This window comes from Theropithecus gelada, chromosome 3 (genome assembly GCF_003255815.1).
Source record: "Theropithecus gelada isolate Dixy chromosome 3, Tgel_1.0, whole genome shotgun sequence".
Taxonomy (NCBI): domain Eukaryota; kingdom Metazoa; phylum Chordata; class Mammalia; order Primates; family Cercopithecidae; genus Theropithecus; species Theropithecus gelada.
In genome coordinates this window covers 174,242,781-174,259,224 of record NC_037670.1, presented here as the reverse complement: position 1 = coordinate 174,259,224, position 16,444 = coordinate 174,242,781, and the positions used below count along the sequence as shown (strand labels likewise).

The following is a 16,444-nucleotide window of genomic DNA, read 5'->3' as shown; positions in this document are numbered from 1 at the left end:
TGAGAAAGTGGTGGGGTCAATGAAATTGAAATCACAAAAGCAGTCATAAATTATAGCAGTGGAGTACTAGAGCAAGTCAGCTGGAGGGATGGGAAGTCATGATTAGTAAGTAAATATCTGCGAGGTTTTGAAAATGGTCTAGTCATGGGAGTGGATTCCCAAGACAGAGGGAAGAAGGTCATTGTAGGTGAGCAGGCAAAGAATGTGAGACCAGAATTTTGAGTAGAGTATCCACACGGACACTGAAAATTGGTGGAAAGGAATGCTGGGCTATGAGTTAAATTCTTCTATGGATGATAGGGAGTGACCAGGGTGGCAGTTGGGAGTCAGGGAGGGTGGTGTCACTACAGAGTGGCTCAGACAACCCAGGAAGAGGGCTCTTTGCAGGAGGAACAGGGAGAACTGGCCCAACAGAAACAATAAACATGAACATCACAGAAGACAAGTATCTCTTTTCCTGGCCTGGAGGGGGGATGAAGTCTCAGCTTCCAGGTAAAGGCTTCAAGGGATGGGCAAGCTAGTGTCAGTCATGACATGATGGTGGAAGAAGCCTTTGGAGATGGGGATGATGGAGCAGAGTCTACGGAAGACAGATGTGGAGTCTCAGAGACCCCAGTGGGTATCTGGGAGGGAGAGGCAGTGTGGGGGCGGATCAGGAGAGACTGGGATTTACAAGAGGGATGTCATGAGAGGTGGTGGTGTCGAGGGACAAATGGGGAGGCTTGGTCTCCTGAAGAGGAATGGAGACCATGGGGACATGCAACAGGATGAGCTAGTCTCTTGCAGCACAGGGGGCCTCTTTCAATTTTTGTCCCCAATACTTAGCTCAATAGTGTGGCTTCTAGCTAGCTGCTATCTCTGGCTTCACAGGGTAGGATAGGACTTTGGGGTGAATAAAACAAGGAAAGCAACTGGGAGGTGGGCAGAGTGGTGTTGTAAAAAGGAGGTTGTAAAAAGGAGAGGGAGAAGCAGACATCAGCCCACATGTAGCAGACTGTCCTCCACAGCTGAAATCACACTGGGTGGAGGAATATGACCTGGGACACTGGTGACGTCTAATACGGGAGGTCTTCAGGCTCCATTCAACCCTGTCCTGCTACAGATGGAACTGAGGCTCAGATATGGGAATGATTTGTCCAGGTTCACCAGTCATGGGGAATGCCATCTTGAGTCCATAGCAGATGTGCAGAGGTCTCCAGGAGACAAAGTCCTCACATGGGTCCAGGCCAGGACTCAGGCCCACCCTACCTCTTCCCTCTGAGCCCCAGGATAGAGACGCTGCACAGTGACTTGTTGCCAGTGTCACTTTATTTGGAACATGCTAATGCCAAGTCATGGACCCCCAGTTGGGGGCAGGTGGGAGAGTGTGGGAGGACATGGTCAGTGCTGCTGAGTCCCATGATCACAAGAGGGACGGCTGTAGACTCAACCAGCGGAGCCTGTTAGTGCTTTGAGAAGTCACCTCCTAGGGGACACATGAGGGGGAGATGGGTTAGTAAGAGAAGCAGACTTGTCAGGCTGGTGCCAGGAGAAAGCCCAGAGCCAACACCAGGCCTTCTACTGTGCTCCACCCAGGCGGCATTGGTGCCTCCCACCTGTTTCCCCCTCACCTGCCACACAGTGGGACCTCAGGTTATCATATGGCAGGTACTTAACAGAACTAGGCACCTGCCAGCCACTTCACATGCATGCCTTCACCAGGTCCACCCAACAAGCCTGCATAGCAGTGTTAGCCCTGCTTAAAAGATGAGGTCAGGGGGCTGGCCACAGTGGCTCCTGCCTGTAACCCCAGCACTTTTGGAGGCCAAGGCAGGTGGATCACTTGAGCCCAGGAATTCAAGATCAGCCTGGGCAACGTGGTGAAACCCTGTCTCTACAAAGAAAAATTAGCCAGGCATGGTGGCTCATACCTGTGACCTGTGGTCCCAGCTACTCAGGAGGCTGAGGCGAAAGGATCACTTGAGCCCAGGAGTTCCAGGCTGCAGTGAGCCGAGACCACGCAACTGCACTCCAGCCTGGGTGACAGAGTGAGACCCCCTTCTCAAATTAAAAAAAAGATGAGGTCAGGGAGGCTGAGCAAGGAAACAGATGAGCTGGGGTTTGAACAAGGTACAGTTACTCCAGACACCCACACTTACACATGATAGGAGATGAAATGAACAAGAACACTGGGAAGAAGGAAAAACATGGACTAGAAGAACTCAACGAAGAATGATGGAACGAGGAGCTATGTGTGTGTTCCTGGGTCTAGTTCAAAACACTGGGTCCTTGCCTAGGCTCCTTCCCCATCCCTTCCCTGCCCGGAGCCCTGCCCAGACCCACCCTGGCAGGAGCTGCACTGGCAGCTGTGGATGACTGGCAGCACCACGGGCTCTGTGTGGCCACCCAGACAGCGCAGGTTCAGGATCCGCACGGGGCTCTCCGGGTCTAGACGGTAGCTGCAGCAGTCACACTGGCTCTGCAGGTATGGCTCCTGGGCGAGAGGGAGTGGGTGAACTAGGGCCAAATGGAGTTTCCTCCCCTCGTGGCCTTTCCCATTTTAGGCGGGGTGGGATGGCAGGAGGGCCAGAGCACACCCTCTTCACTGAGCAGGGTGGCTGGGCCACTGCTAAGCCCCTTTTGCAAGAAGCCCACCTCCTTCACCCCCACTGTCTGAATGTCCAACAACCTACAGGTTAAACGAATCCTTTTAACGTGCCCATCAGTGCCTCCTGGCTGCAGGGGGAAAGACATACTCCTACCGCAAGGGGCTGAGTCTAGTGGGACAGAGACTTATATATGAAACTACAAATAAGTCAGTTCTAACTGCATAGTTCTGGTCCCAAATGCAAAGTGAGTTCTCCAAAGCAGATCCCTGTGCACTGTGGTTAAAGCACCTCTATCAGAGTCCTATGAACATATCATTTAATTTTATGTATAATTCTATTTATAATTTTGCTTTGAAATGGGTAGTACATTCGTACAATGCCAGGTTCAAAAACTGCCAGAGGTTATTCAGCAAAAAATTATCCCTCCAATTTCTATCCCACTATCAATTTCTTCCCTCAGGAAAAAAAAAAAAAAAAAGCATCTCTTAATTACTCTCTCTCTTTTCTCACTCTATGTTTTAAAAATTCTAAAAGTGTGAAAAAAATTCCAAAAGTGATTTGGGAAGGTATTTCCAGGAGGTCCAGGATGCACCTGGGGGAGCCGTAGAGTGGCTGAGGGTTAAGGGGCTGTGTCTTTGGGGACCAGGTAGAAAAGCATCCTTGTCTTCCAGGATGAGGTAAACCAGGTGGACTGAGGTGGGAGGGACGGCCGCAGAGCACTGCGAGGTGGGCCCAGGGGCAGGCGGTAGTGGGAGTGGAGCTGGAGAGAGGACCCTGGCAGGAGGCAGCTCAGGTCACAGCTCATCAGGCTCAGGCTGAGGGGACTCAGGGTGGGCACAGAGCCCCTCGGATGATCCTAAGAAGGATCAGGGCTTCTGGGTCCACAGAGGGCAAACGCAGAGTGGAGCCCTGCCCAAGACTCAGAGCCAGCCTGGCTCGGACAGCTTGTGGGAAACGTGTGCGGTGATCCTCTCTGTAGAAAGGGCGTTCCGGCAGAGCCCTCATGCTCTCATGCACCGTGTGATGAGTTCTAATTTCAGAGGTTAGCTTAGCTCCTCCATGCCTTTCTTTGCTGGACTGCTGGCTCATTGCCTTGAGGGGCACAGCGGGCACATTCTGGGAATGGTGTGGGGCCACAGAAGACCTTTGTGGGAGGGGGTCAGGCACCTAGTAAAATCTCTGGGCCAACCCACAGGTGCACACCACTGCCTTGGGGAAAGCTCCGACCATCCGCCTCCCTGACTCCACTGTTATCTCCATGAGAAGCACCTTATGCCTCGTGGCCTCTGGCTGTGCCCAGGTCCCAGGCTCAGCGCAGCCCTCGGCAGCCACTGGCCAATGCGACTCCCCTGGCCTGGACGGCAGGTCCGTGGCTCACCTCTGGCATGACATGGGTGCTGGACGGGCAGTACCCACTGCAGTAGCTCACTTCTACCTTGTCCAGGTAGCAGGTCCCTTTGGTGAAGTTTCGAAGCTCCGTGAGGAGCTGGCAGGAGGGCAACTGCTCCTCTGTGGGGAGGGGCATTGAGTGGCAGGAGGTGGGGGCAGGGCACAGGAGGCGGAGGTGACTGAGGGGACTGTGGGGGGGGGGTTGGCACAGAAGGTGGAGGTGATTGAGGGGACTGTGTGGAGGGCATAGGAGGAGAAGGTGACAGAGGGGACTGTGGTAGGACACAGGAGGAGGAGGGGAGGGGACTGTGGGGAGGGCACAGGAGGAGGAGGGGAATGAGGGAACTGTGGGGAGGGCACAGGAGGAAGAGGGGACTGAGGGGACTGTGTTGGGGAGGCACAGGAGGTGGAGGGGACTGAGGGGACTGTGGGGGAGGAGGTGACTGGGGGACTGTAAGGGGAGGCACAGGAGGATGAGGGGACTGAGGGGACTGTGGGGGAAGGCACAGGAGGAGGAGGTGGCAGAGGGGATTGTGGGGGAGGGCACAGAAGGAGGAGGTGACTGAGGGGACTTTGGGGGAGGGCAGAGGAGGAGGAGGTGACTGAGGGGACTTAGGGGGGACAGAGCACAGGAGGAGGAGGTGACGAGGGGACTGTGGGGGGGACAGGGCACAGGAGGAGGAGGTGACTGAGGGGACTGTGGGAAGAGGGGCAGGGCTTGGGTCTGAGGGGAACATGCCGGGTGGGGCAGCCAGGCACTGTGATATGTGCTGGGGTCTTCACTCCTCAAATCCCCATGGCGGGTCGGCCTGGGGGAGGCAGGCAACAGGCAGGCACCTGCCAGGCTGAAAAGGCCAGGTGTGGGGCGGCAGAGGAGAAGGGTCTAGACCAGGGAGAGGCACCCCCCAATGTGCCCAGGTTCCCTCCATACCCGGAGCCTTCCTGCGGCAAGAGGGACAGCAGCTCCCTGGCTCCAGCACCATCTCCTCGCCCTGCAGAGAGAGAGCACCAAGGTGGTCCTGACACCTGGAGTCCGGCCCGCCCTCCCCAGAGGAGGGTCCCAGGAAGGAGCCTGAGGAACCAGGAGGGTAGTAGGGCTGCAGGGGCTACCTGAGCACAGGTGAGGGGGGAGCCACCCTGGAGAGTAGCAGGGATGCAGGGAGTACCTGAGCACAGGTGAGCGGGGAGCAGCGCTGGGTGCAGACAGGCCTCCCACTGAGGCAGAGGCAGCTCTCACAGGCCTCCTGCCATTCAGATCCAGGCTGGGGAGAGTAGGGGAGAGCCTCCTCTTGGTCTCTGCCAACTTGTAGCTTTCTCTCTCTCTCTACTTATTTATTTATTTATTTATTTATTTATTTTTGAGACAGAGTCTCGCTCTGTTGCCAGGCTGGAGTGCAGTGGCGTAATCTTAGCTCACTGCAAGCTCCACCTCCCCAGTTCAAGTGATTCTCCTGCCTCAGCCTCCCAAGTAGCTGGGATTACAGCTGGGAATATACAACTCCCAGCTAATTTTTGTATTTTTAGTAGAGATGGGGTTTTACCATGTTGGCCAGAATGGTCTTGATCTCTTGACCTCATGATCTGCCTACCCTGGCCTCCCAAAGTGCTGGGATTACAGGCGTGAGCCACCGTTCCCAGCTCCAACTTGTAGACTTTTCTATAATAGTATTCCTGATCCCCAAGCCCAGACTGTGAGTGCCTAGCTGGGGCACTGGGCTTGGATGGAGTCGGGCAACAAGAGACCCAGGAGGGAGATGAATTGTTGGGGCCAGAGACAGTCCAAGGGGAGAGGGGAGCCCTGCTGGCTGCTGCAGGGCCTGGAGCAGGGGGAGGAGCCAGTGGAGTTACAGACAGATGGGGAGGCTTGAGGTCAGGAATGGGTGGGTGGTAGCAGAGGGGGTTCTGTGTCTCACCAGGTGGGGATGCCCGAGGTGCCAGCACTCGCAGAGGTCTTCGGGGACGCAGGGGCCTGCCTGGCTGCGGAAGTGCCCAGGCTGGCACACACAGCCCGAGGCTCGAGCCGAACTGCAGTTACTCCGGGTCTCTGTGGCATTCATCTTCTGGCATGTCTGCTCGCAGAGCCCCAGCTCCCCCGGGGCCACCTGCTGCCACATTTCTCCAGGGGGGCACTCTGCCAGGGAAGACCATCCAACCCACCTTTCCAGTCAGCCCTAGATCCAGCCTCGATTCCGCCCCTCCCAAGCTGAGCACCCTCATGTCCCCGTCCTGCCTTCTCAGCCGCAGTAGCCTCCAACCACACCTCCTGATCTTTCTTATCCACCCACTCAAACACTAGCTGGACCCAGGCCAGGTCTCACCTCCTTCAGAAAAGCCTCCCTGACCAATCCTGTCCACCCAGCCTCTATTCTCGGCACTGATGTCTCACCCTCTGGGGTGCTGCCTGCTTGTCAGAGGCCTGGAGACTGTCCTGTCTCTGCCTGTTCTAGGGGGTGGTCTGCCTGGAGGCTGGCCATGCTGCGTCTGCATTCACAGAGCCCAGCGTGGCAGAGCTGGGCACACGGTGGGTGGGCCCTTGGTCTTGATCAGACTGGGGCAGCACTGCACTGCACAGGGCAAATGCTACTGCCCAGGGGCTGCCAGGCCAGGCCCCATTTCCACTCACCCCTCCAGACCTCAGTTTCCTCACTGGCAGGGAAAGAACCTTCCACTTCCTGGCGTCACTCGCAGCCCTGGCTCTGTGTACACCGTGTGCTAGGGAATGCTCCACAAGTGGGGCAGACCACACTGAGTACCCCAGGGAGCCCTGGGCAGGGGGTGCTGGGTCTCCGGTTAGAGAGAGGTCAGTGTGGACAGACAGGGGAGGGCTTCTTGAAGCTCTGTCTAGGCTGTGAGCAGGGCCCTCCTCTCCTCCTCAGTGCCAGTCCCGGGCCTTGACTTTGGAGGTGCAAAGGGCATGGACGGCCACATCTCACCCTGACAGTCAATAAGGGAACAGCTGAAGGCTCCACCATGGCAGACACTGGGAAGACAGAAGCACACTCAGATGCCTCCCATGCCCTCCTCCCCACCCTTCCTCATCCCTGCTCCCCACCCCAGGGCCAGGCCCTCACCAGCGGGTGCAGTTCCGGGTGAGCACAGTCCCTGGGGGCAGCTCCTGGGCCTGCTCTTCCAGGGTCAGGGTGAGGCCCCAGGGCAGAGAATGCTGGGTGCAGGGGCAGGCAGCGGGAGGCATGCACGTGCCATTGTGCAGCAGCTGCAGCGAGGCAGGTTCAGTGACACTCAGACCACCGCCTCTTCCCTCCCCACCTGCCGGCTTCCCCCACAGGGAGTCAGAACACAGCACCCAATACCCACCTGCCCTCCAGGGCAGCCACAGCCAGGCTGGCAGGGCTCCTGCACACAGATGGCACCAGGCTGCAGATGCCAGCAGAGGTGTGGGCATGAGGTGGCACAGGCGCTAAGCACCTGGCCAGGGGGGCACTCTGTGGGGTGCACACAGATAGGGAGATGGGAGGGACCCAGCAACTCCAGTCCCAGGGAGGGGGCTGCCCTGAGTCCGACCTCCTCTCCCCACACCTACCCCCCACGGCTGGGGCAGGGCCTGGGCTCGGCAGCAATGGAGGGGTCAGTCACCTGCCGCCCAGGGCACTCACCAGGGCAGGGCTGCAGGTTACACTCCTGCCATTGCTCCGTGTCCTGGGCCTGGCATGGTGCCATCCCAGGACCTCCCTCGCAGCTCCGATGTCGCTCCATAGTGCCCCCACCACAGGGGGCCGAGCAACTGCTCCAGGCTGACCAAGGCCCAAGGACTGGACACCCCTGGTGTGGGCACACCAGGGACCCGTTGACACAGGTGCTGTGGACAGGGGTAAGCACAAAGGGCTCCAGTCAGGGTGAACAGAACCCTTGCTCCCCAGCAATGCCAACGAAGGCTGACCTGCCCCCTGCCTCCACCCAAAGCTCCCTTAGCCCTGGCGGGGCTGCAGCCATACCAGTTTTGGCAGTCCAGCTGCACCACCTGGGCCGGGGCCAGCTCCCAAGAGGCATTGGCACTAGGGAGGCCACAGCGGCAAGAGGAGATCGGCACACAGTGCCCATCCTGAACCAGCTGGCCAGGGGGACAGCGGCAGCCTAGGGATGTGGGTAAAGAGGCCGAACAAAACTGGGTGCTCAGGCAGGGCTTACCCAGTGGATCCTCCCCCGGCAACCAGATCGAGTCCAAAGCCTGGTTTCCACAGTACCTCCCACTGCCCATGCACAGGAAAGGGCTGCTCTAGCCTGTGTGGGCACCACCCAGTAACCCTGACAGCCACCTGAGCATCCACATGGAACAGTGGCCCTGAGTGACGCTCACTCCTTGCAGGACTCAGAGCTGGCTGCTGAAAGTGACCACTTTCCTGCCCCGCCACTCATGACCCAGCAGCCTGAACTTCCCCCACCCCTGCCCGAGATCACACTCTCTCTGGGAGCAGGAGGCAGTCGGGGGAGGCCCAGGCTTTCCGGGAACTCCCAGCCAGGTGGTGGGACCTGCTGGCTACCTGGGCGGCAGGGTCCCTGTAGACACTGAACGCGGTCCCAGAGGTCGGCACAGCTGCGTGGGCACTGGTTGGCACAGTCGAGGGTAAATACAGTGTTTCGGGCCTCGCAGCTCTCACCTGAGGACCAGATGATAGGAGTCTGTGTTGGGGACACTTTTGGCTCCCCACTTCTACTGCACGGCTCTGGGGTAGAGCCGACTCTCCCCTCAGGTTTGATCTCAGATGTTCCTGTCCCAGACCCTCCTCTGGATGTGGGGATGGGAGTTACCTGGGCAGGGCCCTCTGTTGCAGCTTTCTGTCTGAGCCCATGGCCCCCGGCAGCCTCCTCCAGTGGGGGCCTCTGTCCCTCTCCAGCGTAGCCTGAACCCCCCACTGCAGGGCACCTGGCAGGGGCTCCATGGCCCCCACAGACTCCACTGGCATGAGTCTGGGGAAGGCACAATGGAGTCAGTACCCAGGCCCATCTCCAGCCTTCCCCTCAAGCCTTGAGCTTTGTGGCTGCAAGTGCTCCGTCTGGCCTTAAAGCCCTCTACGCCCTCCAGCTCCTCTTTCTAGCTCCTGCCCGGACCCCACCCCAGCTTCAAATCCTGCAGGCCCTAGAGGCAAGCAGGAGGGGCAACAGATCAATGCGCTCTATAGCCTAGCCCCTTCCACAAAGTTCCCCCAACCCGCACTCCAGGCCCCTCCTGTCCTGTGACCTCTGCCTCTCCCCATTACCAGGGCAGGCTCCAGGGTCAGGGCAGAGGCGCTGCTGGCGGAGGGGTGCAGTGCAGAGGTGAGGGGCTCCAGTCCAGGGCCTCCCTGTCGCAGGATCCAGACAGAGCCGGTGGCGGTGCTGCTCTGAAGCCAGCAGCGGGGCCGAGGTGGGAGAGAGGCTGGTTGGGTCCTGGAGCCAGCGCTCCTCTAGGGCAGTTCTGGAGGCAGGGGCCAGGGCGCTGGGCGGCAGGCAGGGCCCACAGGGCGACCACTCGGACCACTCACTCAGAGGCAGAAGACCTGGAAGGGCAGGGTGTGGGTGCCCTTCCCAGTGACCGCCCCCCAGCCCAGAGACCCCGGGGACAGGCAGGCGGGGCTCAGGGTCATGACCAGGAAGTGCTGGAAACAGGAAGGCTGAGGGTGGTGTGGGTGCAGGGTAGGGTGACCCACCATCCCTGTTTGCCTGGGACTGTCCCCGTCTTAGCACTGAAAGTTCTGCATCCCAGAAGCCCCCCAGTCCCAAGCAATGGGGACAGTTGTCTCCATAGGTCAGGGTTACCTTGACAGCCCTGGCTGGTGCAGTGCAGCTCCCCACGCCGGCATTCACTGCGGGAGGGGGTGGTCAGGGTAGACTAAGGGAGGCAGGACCCAGCCCAGGACCTCCCGGGCGGGGGGGCGGTCATGCAAGGGTAACCTGAGCCCTAGGCACATTTGGGGCAAGATAAGGGAGCTGCAAACTCTGGCATCTCATGGTCCTGTGTCCTGAGGCTGGACTGGGCCCCCCAGGCCTCCCTGCCCTATTCCCTGGCCCCAGCACTCTGTCTCCCTTCCCCCATCACTCACCACTCCTTACACCCACTCCTTCCCCCATCACTCACCACTCCTTACAGCCCAGCTGCAGGCGGTCCCCAGGGGCCAGGGTTATCCTGGCTCCTGCTGCTGAGGTATGCCAGCAGTTACACTGCTCCGGGGGAATGCAGCCCCCAGCCTGCTCCAGCAGCCCCTGGGTGGAAGGAGAGACGGGACAGTGATCATCGTGTCATCCCAGCACCCAGCACTGTGCCCTGCCTGCAGCACATGCAGATGTATGATGCCGAGTAAACGGCAAACTGGGAGGAGGCACCGAGTTCCAAGGAGTTTGAAGGAGGTGGGGTCACCATGGACATCACAGAGAGGAGGAGGAGTGGGAGTGTGGGCAGAGGACCCCCTTTTTCTTGGGAGTTGCCCCAGCTCCCAGCTCTCACCTTGGGGCAGTAGCAGCCCGGCTGGCAGGGCGGCAGGTCCTGGCAGAGCTGATGGCTCAGGTGTGTGGCACAGAGCCCAGAACAGGGGGAGCCGCAGGCATGGAACTCAAAGGGAGGCGTGCAGCTGTCCTCTGGGGGAGATGCGGGAGAGGCAGGCTGGTGGGGGAACAGCCCAGAGACACCACTCCCAAAGCCCAGAGAACATGCTGCATGGTTCCACTGAGGCCCCTTGGGGTCACCTGGCAAGAGTACAAGATGCCCACCCTCCACATGTCAGAACAAACCAGTGTTCCCCATCTGGCACCCACTCAGCTCCTGTGGGCACCTCCAGGGAAGATCAGGATGGGTTGGGCCTTGGAGAGCCAGGAAGATGCCTGGAGGAGGCAGCTGAGGAGGGGGCTGCCAGAGTGAGGGGCCTGGCAGGAGTGAGGGGCCTGGCAGGAGTGAGGGGCCTGGCAGGAGTGAGGGGCCTGGCAGGAGTGAAGGGCCTGGCAGGTGCTCCAGAGACTGGCAGATGGGAGACAGAGGGGCAGAGATGGAGGGCAGGAGGGCAGCCACAGCAGGAGGCAGGTAAGACACCCTCCTAGAGGGCAGCTACACAGGCCAAAGTCACAGGCGGGCTGGCAACTGCAGGGTGGACAAATTGTGGTGAGGGATTGGGGGTGCAGCTGTGACGGAGTATCTGGGGAGAACAGGGGAGTGGCTGGGTTCGAGGGCAGGCATGGGTGCAGGCACAGGTGCAGGCAGCCGCTTTGAGGTCTTGGGGTCATTACATTGGCTGTGAGGGGAGCAGGGAGTTCCAACAGGGACCCTTGGTGGCTGCTGCCCTGCTCAGCTCCCTGTTTTCTTGCTCCTGGAGCCTCACCAGAACAGTTGCCGATAAGGCAAGGCCGGAAGTGGCCATCCAGCCGCGTGCAGGGGGCGCCTGCCCTGGCCCCTTGGGACGCCGGGCCCTGGTGTCGGTAGCGCTGCTGCACCAGCACCCGGCAAGAGCAGCGCGTCCAGCTGCTCCAGCTGCTCCACACACACTCCTCTAGGGACCAGAGGGGTGTGTCAGCCCCCTCTCCCCTGCCTGCCCTCTCACCCCAGCCCTGCTGACGCCCTCCACAGGAAACAGGCAAGAGGGGCCTGAAAGGCTGGGCTGGCTGGACGCCCTCTCACCCCACAAGGAGGGCCCCAAGGGAAGAGATGGTGGGAAGATGAAAGGAACTGAGCAAAACATGGGGGCACAGACAGGGCAGGCTTATTTGAAGGGATCATCCGGGAACTAGAAAAATATTTATTTTCTGAATCTCCCAAGGTAGGAAAAGTGGAGAGGTGATTTCACTTCCCCTGCACACTCACCCGGGCAGGGCCCTGGGTAGCAGCCCTGGGTGTCCAGGTGGAGGAAGGTGCCATTGCAGCTGGGGTCCGCCTTGGCTATCAGGCAGGGGCAGGACCCAGAGCGAGAGGCCAGGCCCAGGCCACAGCTGCGGGAACAGGGCCCCCACGGGCCCCAGGAGCAGGCCTCCAGCAGCCCTGGGCAAGGCTGCTGCCCGCAAGGCTGGGTCTGGGTGTCAGGGCCCAGGCAGGGTGGGCTCCCATGGTGAGGGGCTGCGGCCCTGCAGGCCCGGGTTCGGACCTGGTTTCCACCTCCACAGGAGACAGGGCAGTCAGACCAGGAGGACCACAGCGTCCAGGCCTCAGGCACTGTGGGAGGGCACAGGTGAGGTCAGAGGAGGTGGAGGGAGCCAAGGCCACAGGACTGGGTGGGGACCTGCATGGTGGCCCAGGGAGTGGCAGTTAAGTAAGGTGGGAGAAAATGAGACCCAGAGCACATGGCAGGCAAGGCGTGAGGCTAGAAGCATGGCTGAGGCGGGGATCCAGAGGCAGCCCAGACCTGCACACTCCGTGTCTTCGCAGATCACACCCTCCGGGGTGCAGGAGCTGGGAAAGAGCCAGGACTCAGGACACTGCTCTCCGGCAGGGCGGCTCCAGCCCCACTCCCTGCCCTGCACTCACCACTGCTGGCACTCCCCGTGCAGCCAGCTGTCCCCCAGGGCGCGGGGGCGAGTGCCCTGCAGGCACAGGGGTGGGCACGAGGGCTGAGGACAGCGCTGGCTCTGGGACTGTTCCTCCCGACACTCTGGGGCCCACGAGCCCGACGTGGAGGACCTGGGTGGGGCCAGGAGGTGAGAGATGGCCCAGGCCCCTCATCACTTGTCTGTCTTCTGGTGAGACACCCTGATGGGACACCTCAGAGTGGGCATGGAGACAGCTAAGGAGAAGCCAGGGCAACCAGGGACAGAGCTGGCCCAGGGTCTGGGGTGGTGCTGTCGCTGGTGACAGCGGGACCCAGGAACTCTCTGTCAGAAGGGAGACTGTGCCTTGCAGAGTGAGGCCCTGGGTGGCAGAGGGGACCTCTAGCCCTGCCAGCCCCATACCGGAAGCGGCTCTGCTGCCCTCCGGGCCCACATGAGTGGCTGCAGGGACTCCAGGCCGACCAGCGGCTCCAGGCACAATGGGTGGGAGGCGGGCAGGGCTCAGCCGTGCAGAAGAGCCGCCCAGCTTGGCATGAGCAGTTGTTGCAGGCATCCTGGTGCTGGCTCCCCGGGGCCCAAATGTGGCCCTGGGCATCGGTGCAGTCACAGTGCCCAATTGGCACGCAGCCGCCATCCTGCTCCAGAGACCCTGTGGGGCAATGGCTGGAGCTGGCACCCCTGGCCCCATCCACACCTTCCCACTCAGCCACCCTGATACTCCTAAAGGACAGGGCAGCACCTACCCTTTGGGCAGTGGCAGCCCTTCTGGCAGACCTGGTCGTCCTGACACACAATTCCCTCCTGGAGGTCTGAGCAGCGGCGGGGGCAGCGGTTGGCACAGGTGACCACCTCCATGCCTGCTGGGCAGCCAGCCTCTAAGCAGATGGGGGGGCCCAGAGTCAGGAGGGCCCAGGGCTCAGAAACCCTCCCTCTTCCCTGCTGGGGACTCCCTACATCCATGAAGCTACAGGACCCATCCCATCCCCCACACTGGTGCCCACTGAAACACAGAAGACTCAGGAAGACTCTGGGATTGGGACATTCTAGGTAGACAGTAAGTTCCTCTCACCTCCTGTGAGTTCTCAGCACCTACCCTGGTACCCAGTAAACGTTTGCGGAGGTGGACTACATTTGTGGGTCTCAAAAGCCAACAGTGTCACCTGGAGCCTCTTTTGTGTCCCCCCAGAGGGTGGGTGGGGACAGAGGAGGGGAGCCCTGGGGGAACCCATGCCACGGGCCTGGTGAGCTGGGGAGGGCCAATTAAAGCAGCTGAAGCTTGGGGGTGACAGGAGGCGGCGCAGGTTCAGCTACAGTCACTGGCTCCATCCACCACCCACAAGTGCCACGCCCGCTCCTGACAGGGCCACTGTCAAAGCCTCCAAAAATCGTGACAGGACTGGATGATTCTTTCCCACCTTGGGGGTGGGAAAGCCGAGAGGAGGAGCTCCTGTTGGTTGGGGTGGCCGGGGTGGATCTTTGGGCCTTGGCACAGACAACAGACACGCTCAGGGTATCCTTGCCCAATGCCAGGCCCAGCCATCCACCCAGAGGGCTCAGTTTCCAAACTGGCCCATGAGGTAGCAGCCAGGCCCCATGCAGAGTGGAGCCCAATAGGGGTGGGACAGGACTGTCACCACTGACATACCACAAGGCGTGGGATTGCAGAGCCGGGCCTGGTGCCGCTCCCCAGCACAGGGGGCACCCCCGTTCTTGGGTGGGGGGCTCGAGCAGCTGCGGCTTCTCAGGGATTGGCCTCCCCCACAGCTGCGGTCACACCAGGACCAGGGACTCCAGCGTGACCAGCCCCCGGGCACTGTGTGGGAAAGAGAACGGCCACCTGAGGGGTCGGCTCAGGCAGGGGCCCCCACCTCTCCCACGAGCCCGGGTCAGGATCTGGTGCGAGAGATGGAAGTGCACGCAGGTAGGCTGGGTGCCTGGGAGGGGGCACTGATGCCAGGGGCCTTCCAGGGGCAGAGCCTAGGGTACGCCCTGGTCTCCCCCAGCTGCCTTACCTGGGCAGGCTCGCAGGTTACAGAAGCGGCGCTCTTGGTAGGCGGTAAGGATGTCGGGGCACCAGTGCCCGCTGGGCCCAGGGGGACGGTATGCCCGCAGGCGGCGCTGCTGACCCACCCCGCAGCTGCGGGAGCAAGGTTCCCACGGGGCCCAGGAGGTCCAGGAACAGTTCCCAGCCCCACAGCCAGGGCCAGGGCACAGGGGCAGCTCTGTGACACAAAGCGGAGCTGGAGCCAGTCCCGGCTGCACGACACCTGCCCAGCCTTTCCCCTCTGCTCCCAGCTTAAGGATAGAACTCCACCACCCAGGCTTAAGGGTAGAACTCTACCACCCAGGCCAGCCTCGTCCAGAGCTCTGGGCTCTCCGTCTGGATCTGACATTTTGACTACTGTGCGGCTTTGACAACTGGGCCTCAGTATCCCCTTTTCTCATTGGGGACAGTAATCCCAGACTCACAGGGCTGCAGAGGGATTTGGGTGGGACCTTCGGGTGGCTGGAGAGTTCAGCACACACACAAGAGAACAAGGGATGTGCTGGAAGTTGGGCTCCCCAGCAGCTGCTGAGGTTGGCAAAGAGGACCCAGAGCCCGGAGTCAGCCACTGATTTGAAATGAGATGTCAACACTAGAAACCAATGATTACTTGAGAGGTATTAGATGTTGGAACTTGGGGGTTACAATGAGTTGTCTGAGGGTGGTGGCTGGGGTCAGAGGTTGAGGCTGGAAGGTGCACCTGTGCACGAGGGCAGGTTGCAGGGGCGCTCCTGTAATGGGTCACCCATGGTGCAGTTAGCCAGGCAGAGGCGGGTGCGGCTGCGCCATGCAGGGCGAGCAGGGTCTGTGCAGCTTCTGGAGCAGGGGGACCAGGAGGACCACGGGCCCCAGCCACCTGGGGGAGGGAGTGGGGAGGGCGCCTCCTGGATGAGTCGGCCCTGAGCTTCAGCCTCTCCAGGAAGCAGGGGAGGGGGAAAGGGTCCCTGGGCTTGCTCTTCCCACAGGGAGGCCATGAGGCAGAGGTGCAGGGAGTCTGGAGCTACCTGGAAGGCCTGTCACTGGCTCCACCGTGGACCCTTCAGCCCCTGTGCCAAAGGAAACCCCACTCAGAAATGTTTTTGTACCCACAGTGCACCAGGACCCCGCCTAAGGCTGGCAGCTGGCACTGTGGGCTCACCTAAAGCTGGCAGCTGGCACTGTGGGCTCACAGCTATCTAGTCCAGCCCTCCTCAGCTTGAGCTCCTGTGGACACCCAGGCCCCAAGCACAGCACTTCACTGCAGGATCAAGGCCTTTGCTCAAGCCGTTCCTTTCCTTCCAATACTGGTCAAAGTTCCCTCCCTCCCTCAAAACCCCTCAGATACTGCCTCCTCCAAGAAGACCTCCTAGATGTTTGTCCAGTGCCATCCTGACCCCAGCCCTGCCCACCACCTTCCTGTTGTCCTTACCAGGGCAGTCTGGGCTGGGGCAGTACTCAAGGCCCTGGCGGGGCCCACGGCAGCCCTGACCACTGGGGACGGGCATGGGGAGCACACACTGGCGGCTGCGGGTGCGGGTGCCCAGCCCACCACAGGAGCGGGAGCATGGGCCCCATGGGCTCCAGGGACCGAAACCACCACCGGCCTCAAAGCAGTCCTCCAGGGAGCAAGACAGCGTCCCATGTGCACAGGAGCTGGGGGAAGAGCCAGGTTAACCCAGCCCAGGTGGGGTCAGAGGGCAGACTGGGGTTCCTGGTCTCTTACCCTCTAACCCCTCCCTCCACTGAAAATCTCCTTGACCCTCACCATCCCCCTCACCAGTTGCCGCAGCTTGTATGAAGTGTCTGACCCGAGCCGAGCTCATCTCCAGGCCCGAGGGACTGACCAGGGTCAGCTCTGGCGGCTCCCAGCTCCTGCAGTAGCCAGGCTGTCAGCACACAAGGGCACTCCTGGGGAAGTGGGGCAGAGCAGACAGCATTACAGCATAGGCCACCCACCCAAGGCCGGGCACATCCCCTGGAGAGA

At 60.6% G+C, this 16,444-nt stretch overlaps 1 protein-coding gene across 1 annotated transcript in view; it reads right to left on the bottom strand.

The window, feature by feature from the left end:
- Positions 1-1,290: 1,290 nt before the first annotated feature.
- The window catches only part of SSPO (SCO-spondin), a 57,017-nt gene continuing 41,863 nt past the window's right edge, over positions 1,291-16,444 (bottom strand). Inside the window, 29 exon segments of the mRNA XM_025379868.1 lie at positions 1,291-1,465; positions 2,323-2,473; positions 3,967-4,097; positions 4,909-4,969; positions 5,144-5,239; positions 5,891-6,108; positions 6,911-6,957; positions 7,049-7,191; positions 7,293-7,420; positions 7,592-7,794; positions 7,931-8,069; positions 8,477-8,593; positions 8,745-8,903; positions 9,194-9,472; positions 9,732-9,778; positions 10,051-10,175; positions 10,417-10,547; positions 11,282-11,449; positions 11,761-12,105; positions 12,296-12,342; positions 12,418-12,570; positions 12,840-13,086; positions 13,181-13,312; positions 14,083-14,250; positions 14,450-14,659; positions 15,182-15,337; positions 15,486-15,527; positions 15,890-16,113; positions 16,238-16,368. Coding sequence (XP_025235653.1) covers positions 1,443-1,465; positions 2,323-2,473; positions 3,967-4,097; positions 4,909-4,969; positions 5,144-5,239; positions 5,891-6,108; positions 6,911-6,957; positions 7,049-7,191; positions 7,293-7,420; positions 7,592-7,794; positions 7,931-8,069; positions 8,477-8,593; positions 8,745-8,903; positions 9,194-9,472; positions 9,732-9,778; positions 10,051-10,175; positions 10,417-10,547; positions 11,282-11,449; positions 11,761-12,105; positions 12,296-12,342; positions 12,418-12,570; positions 12,840-13,086; positions 13,181-13,312; positions 14,083-14,250; positions 14,450-14,659; positions 15,182-15,337; positions 15,486-15,527; positions 15,890-16,113; positions 16,238-16,368 — 4,221 coding nt within the window. The 3' untranslated portion in view covers positions 1,291-1,442.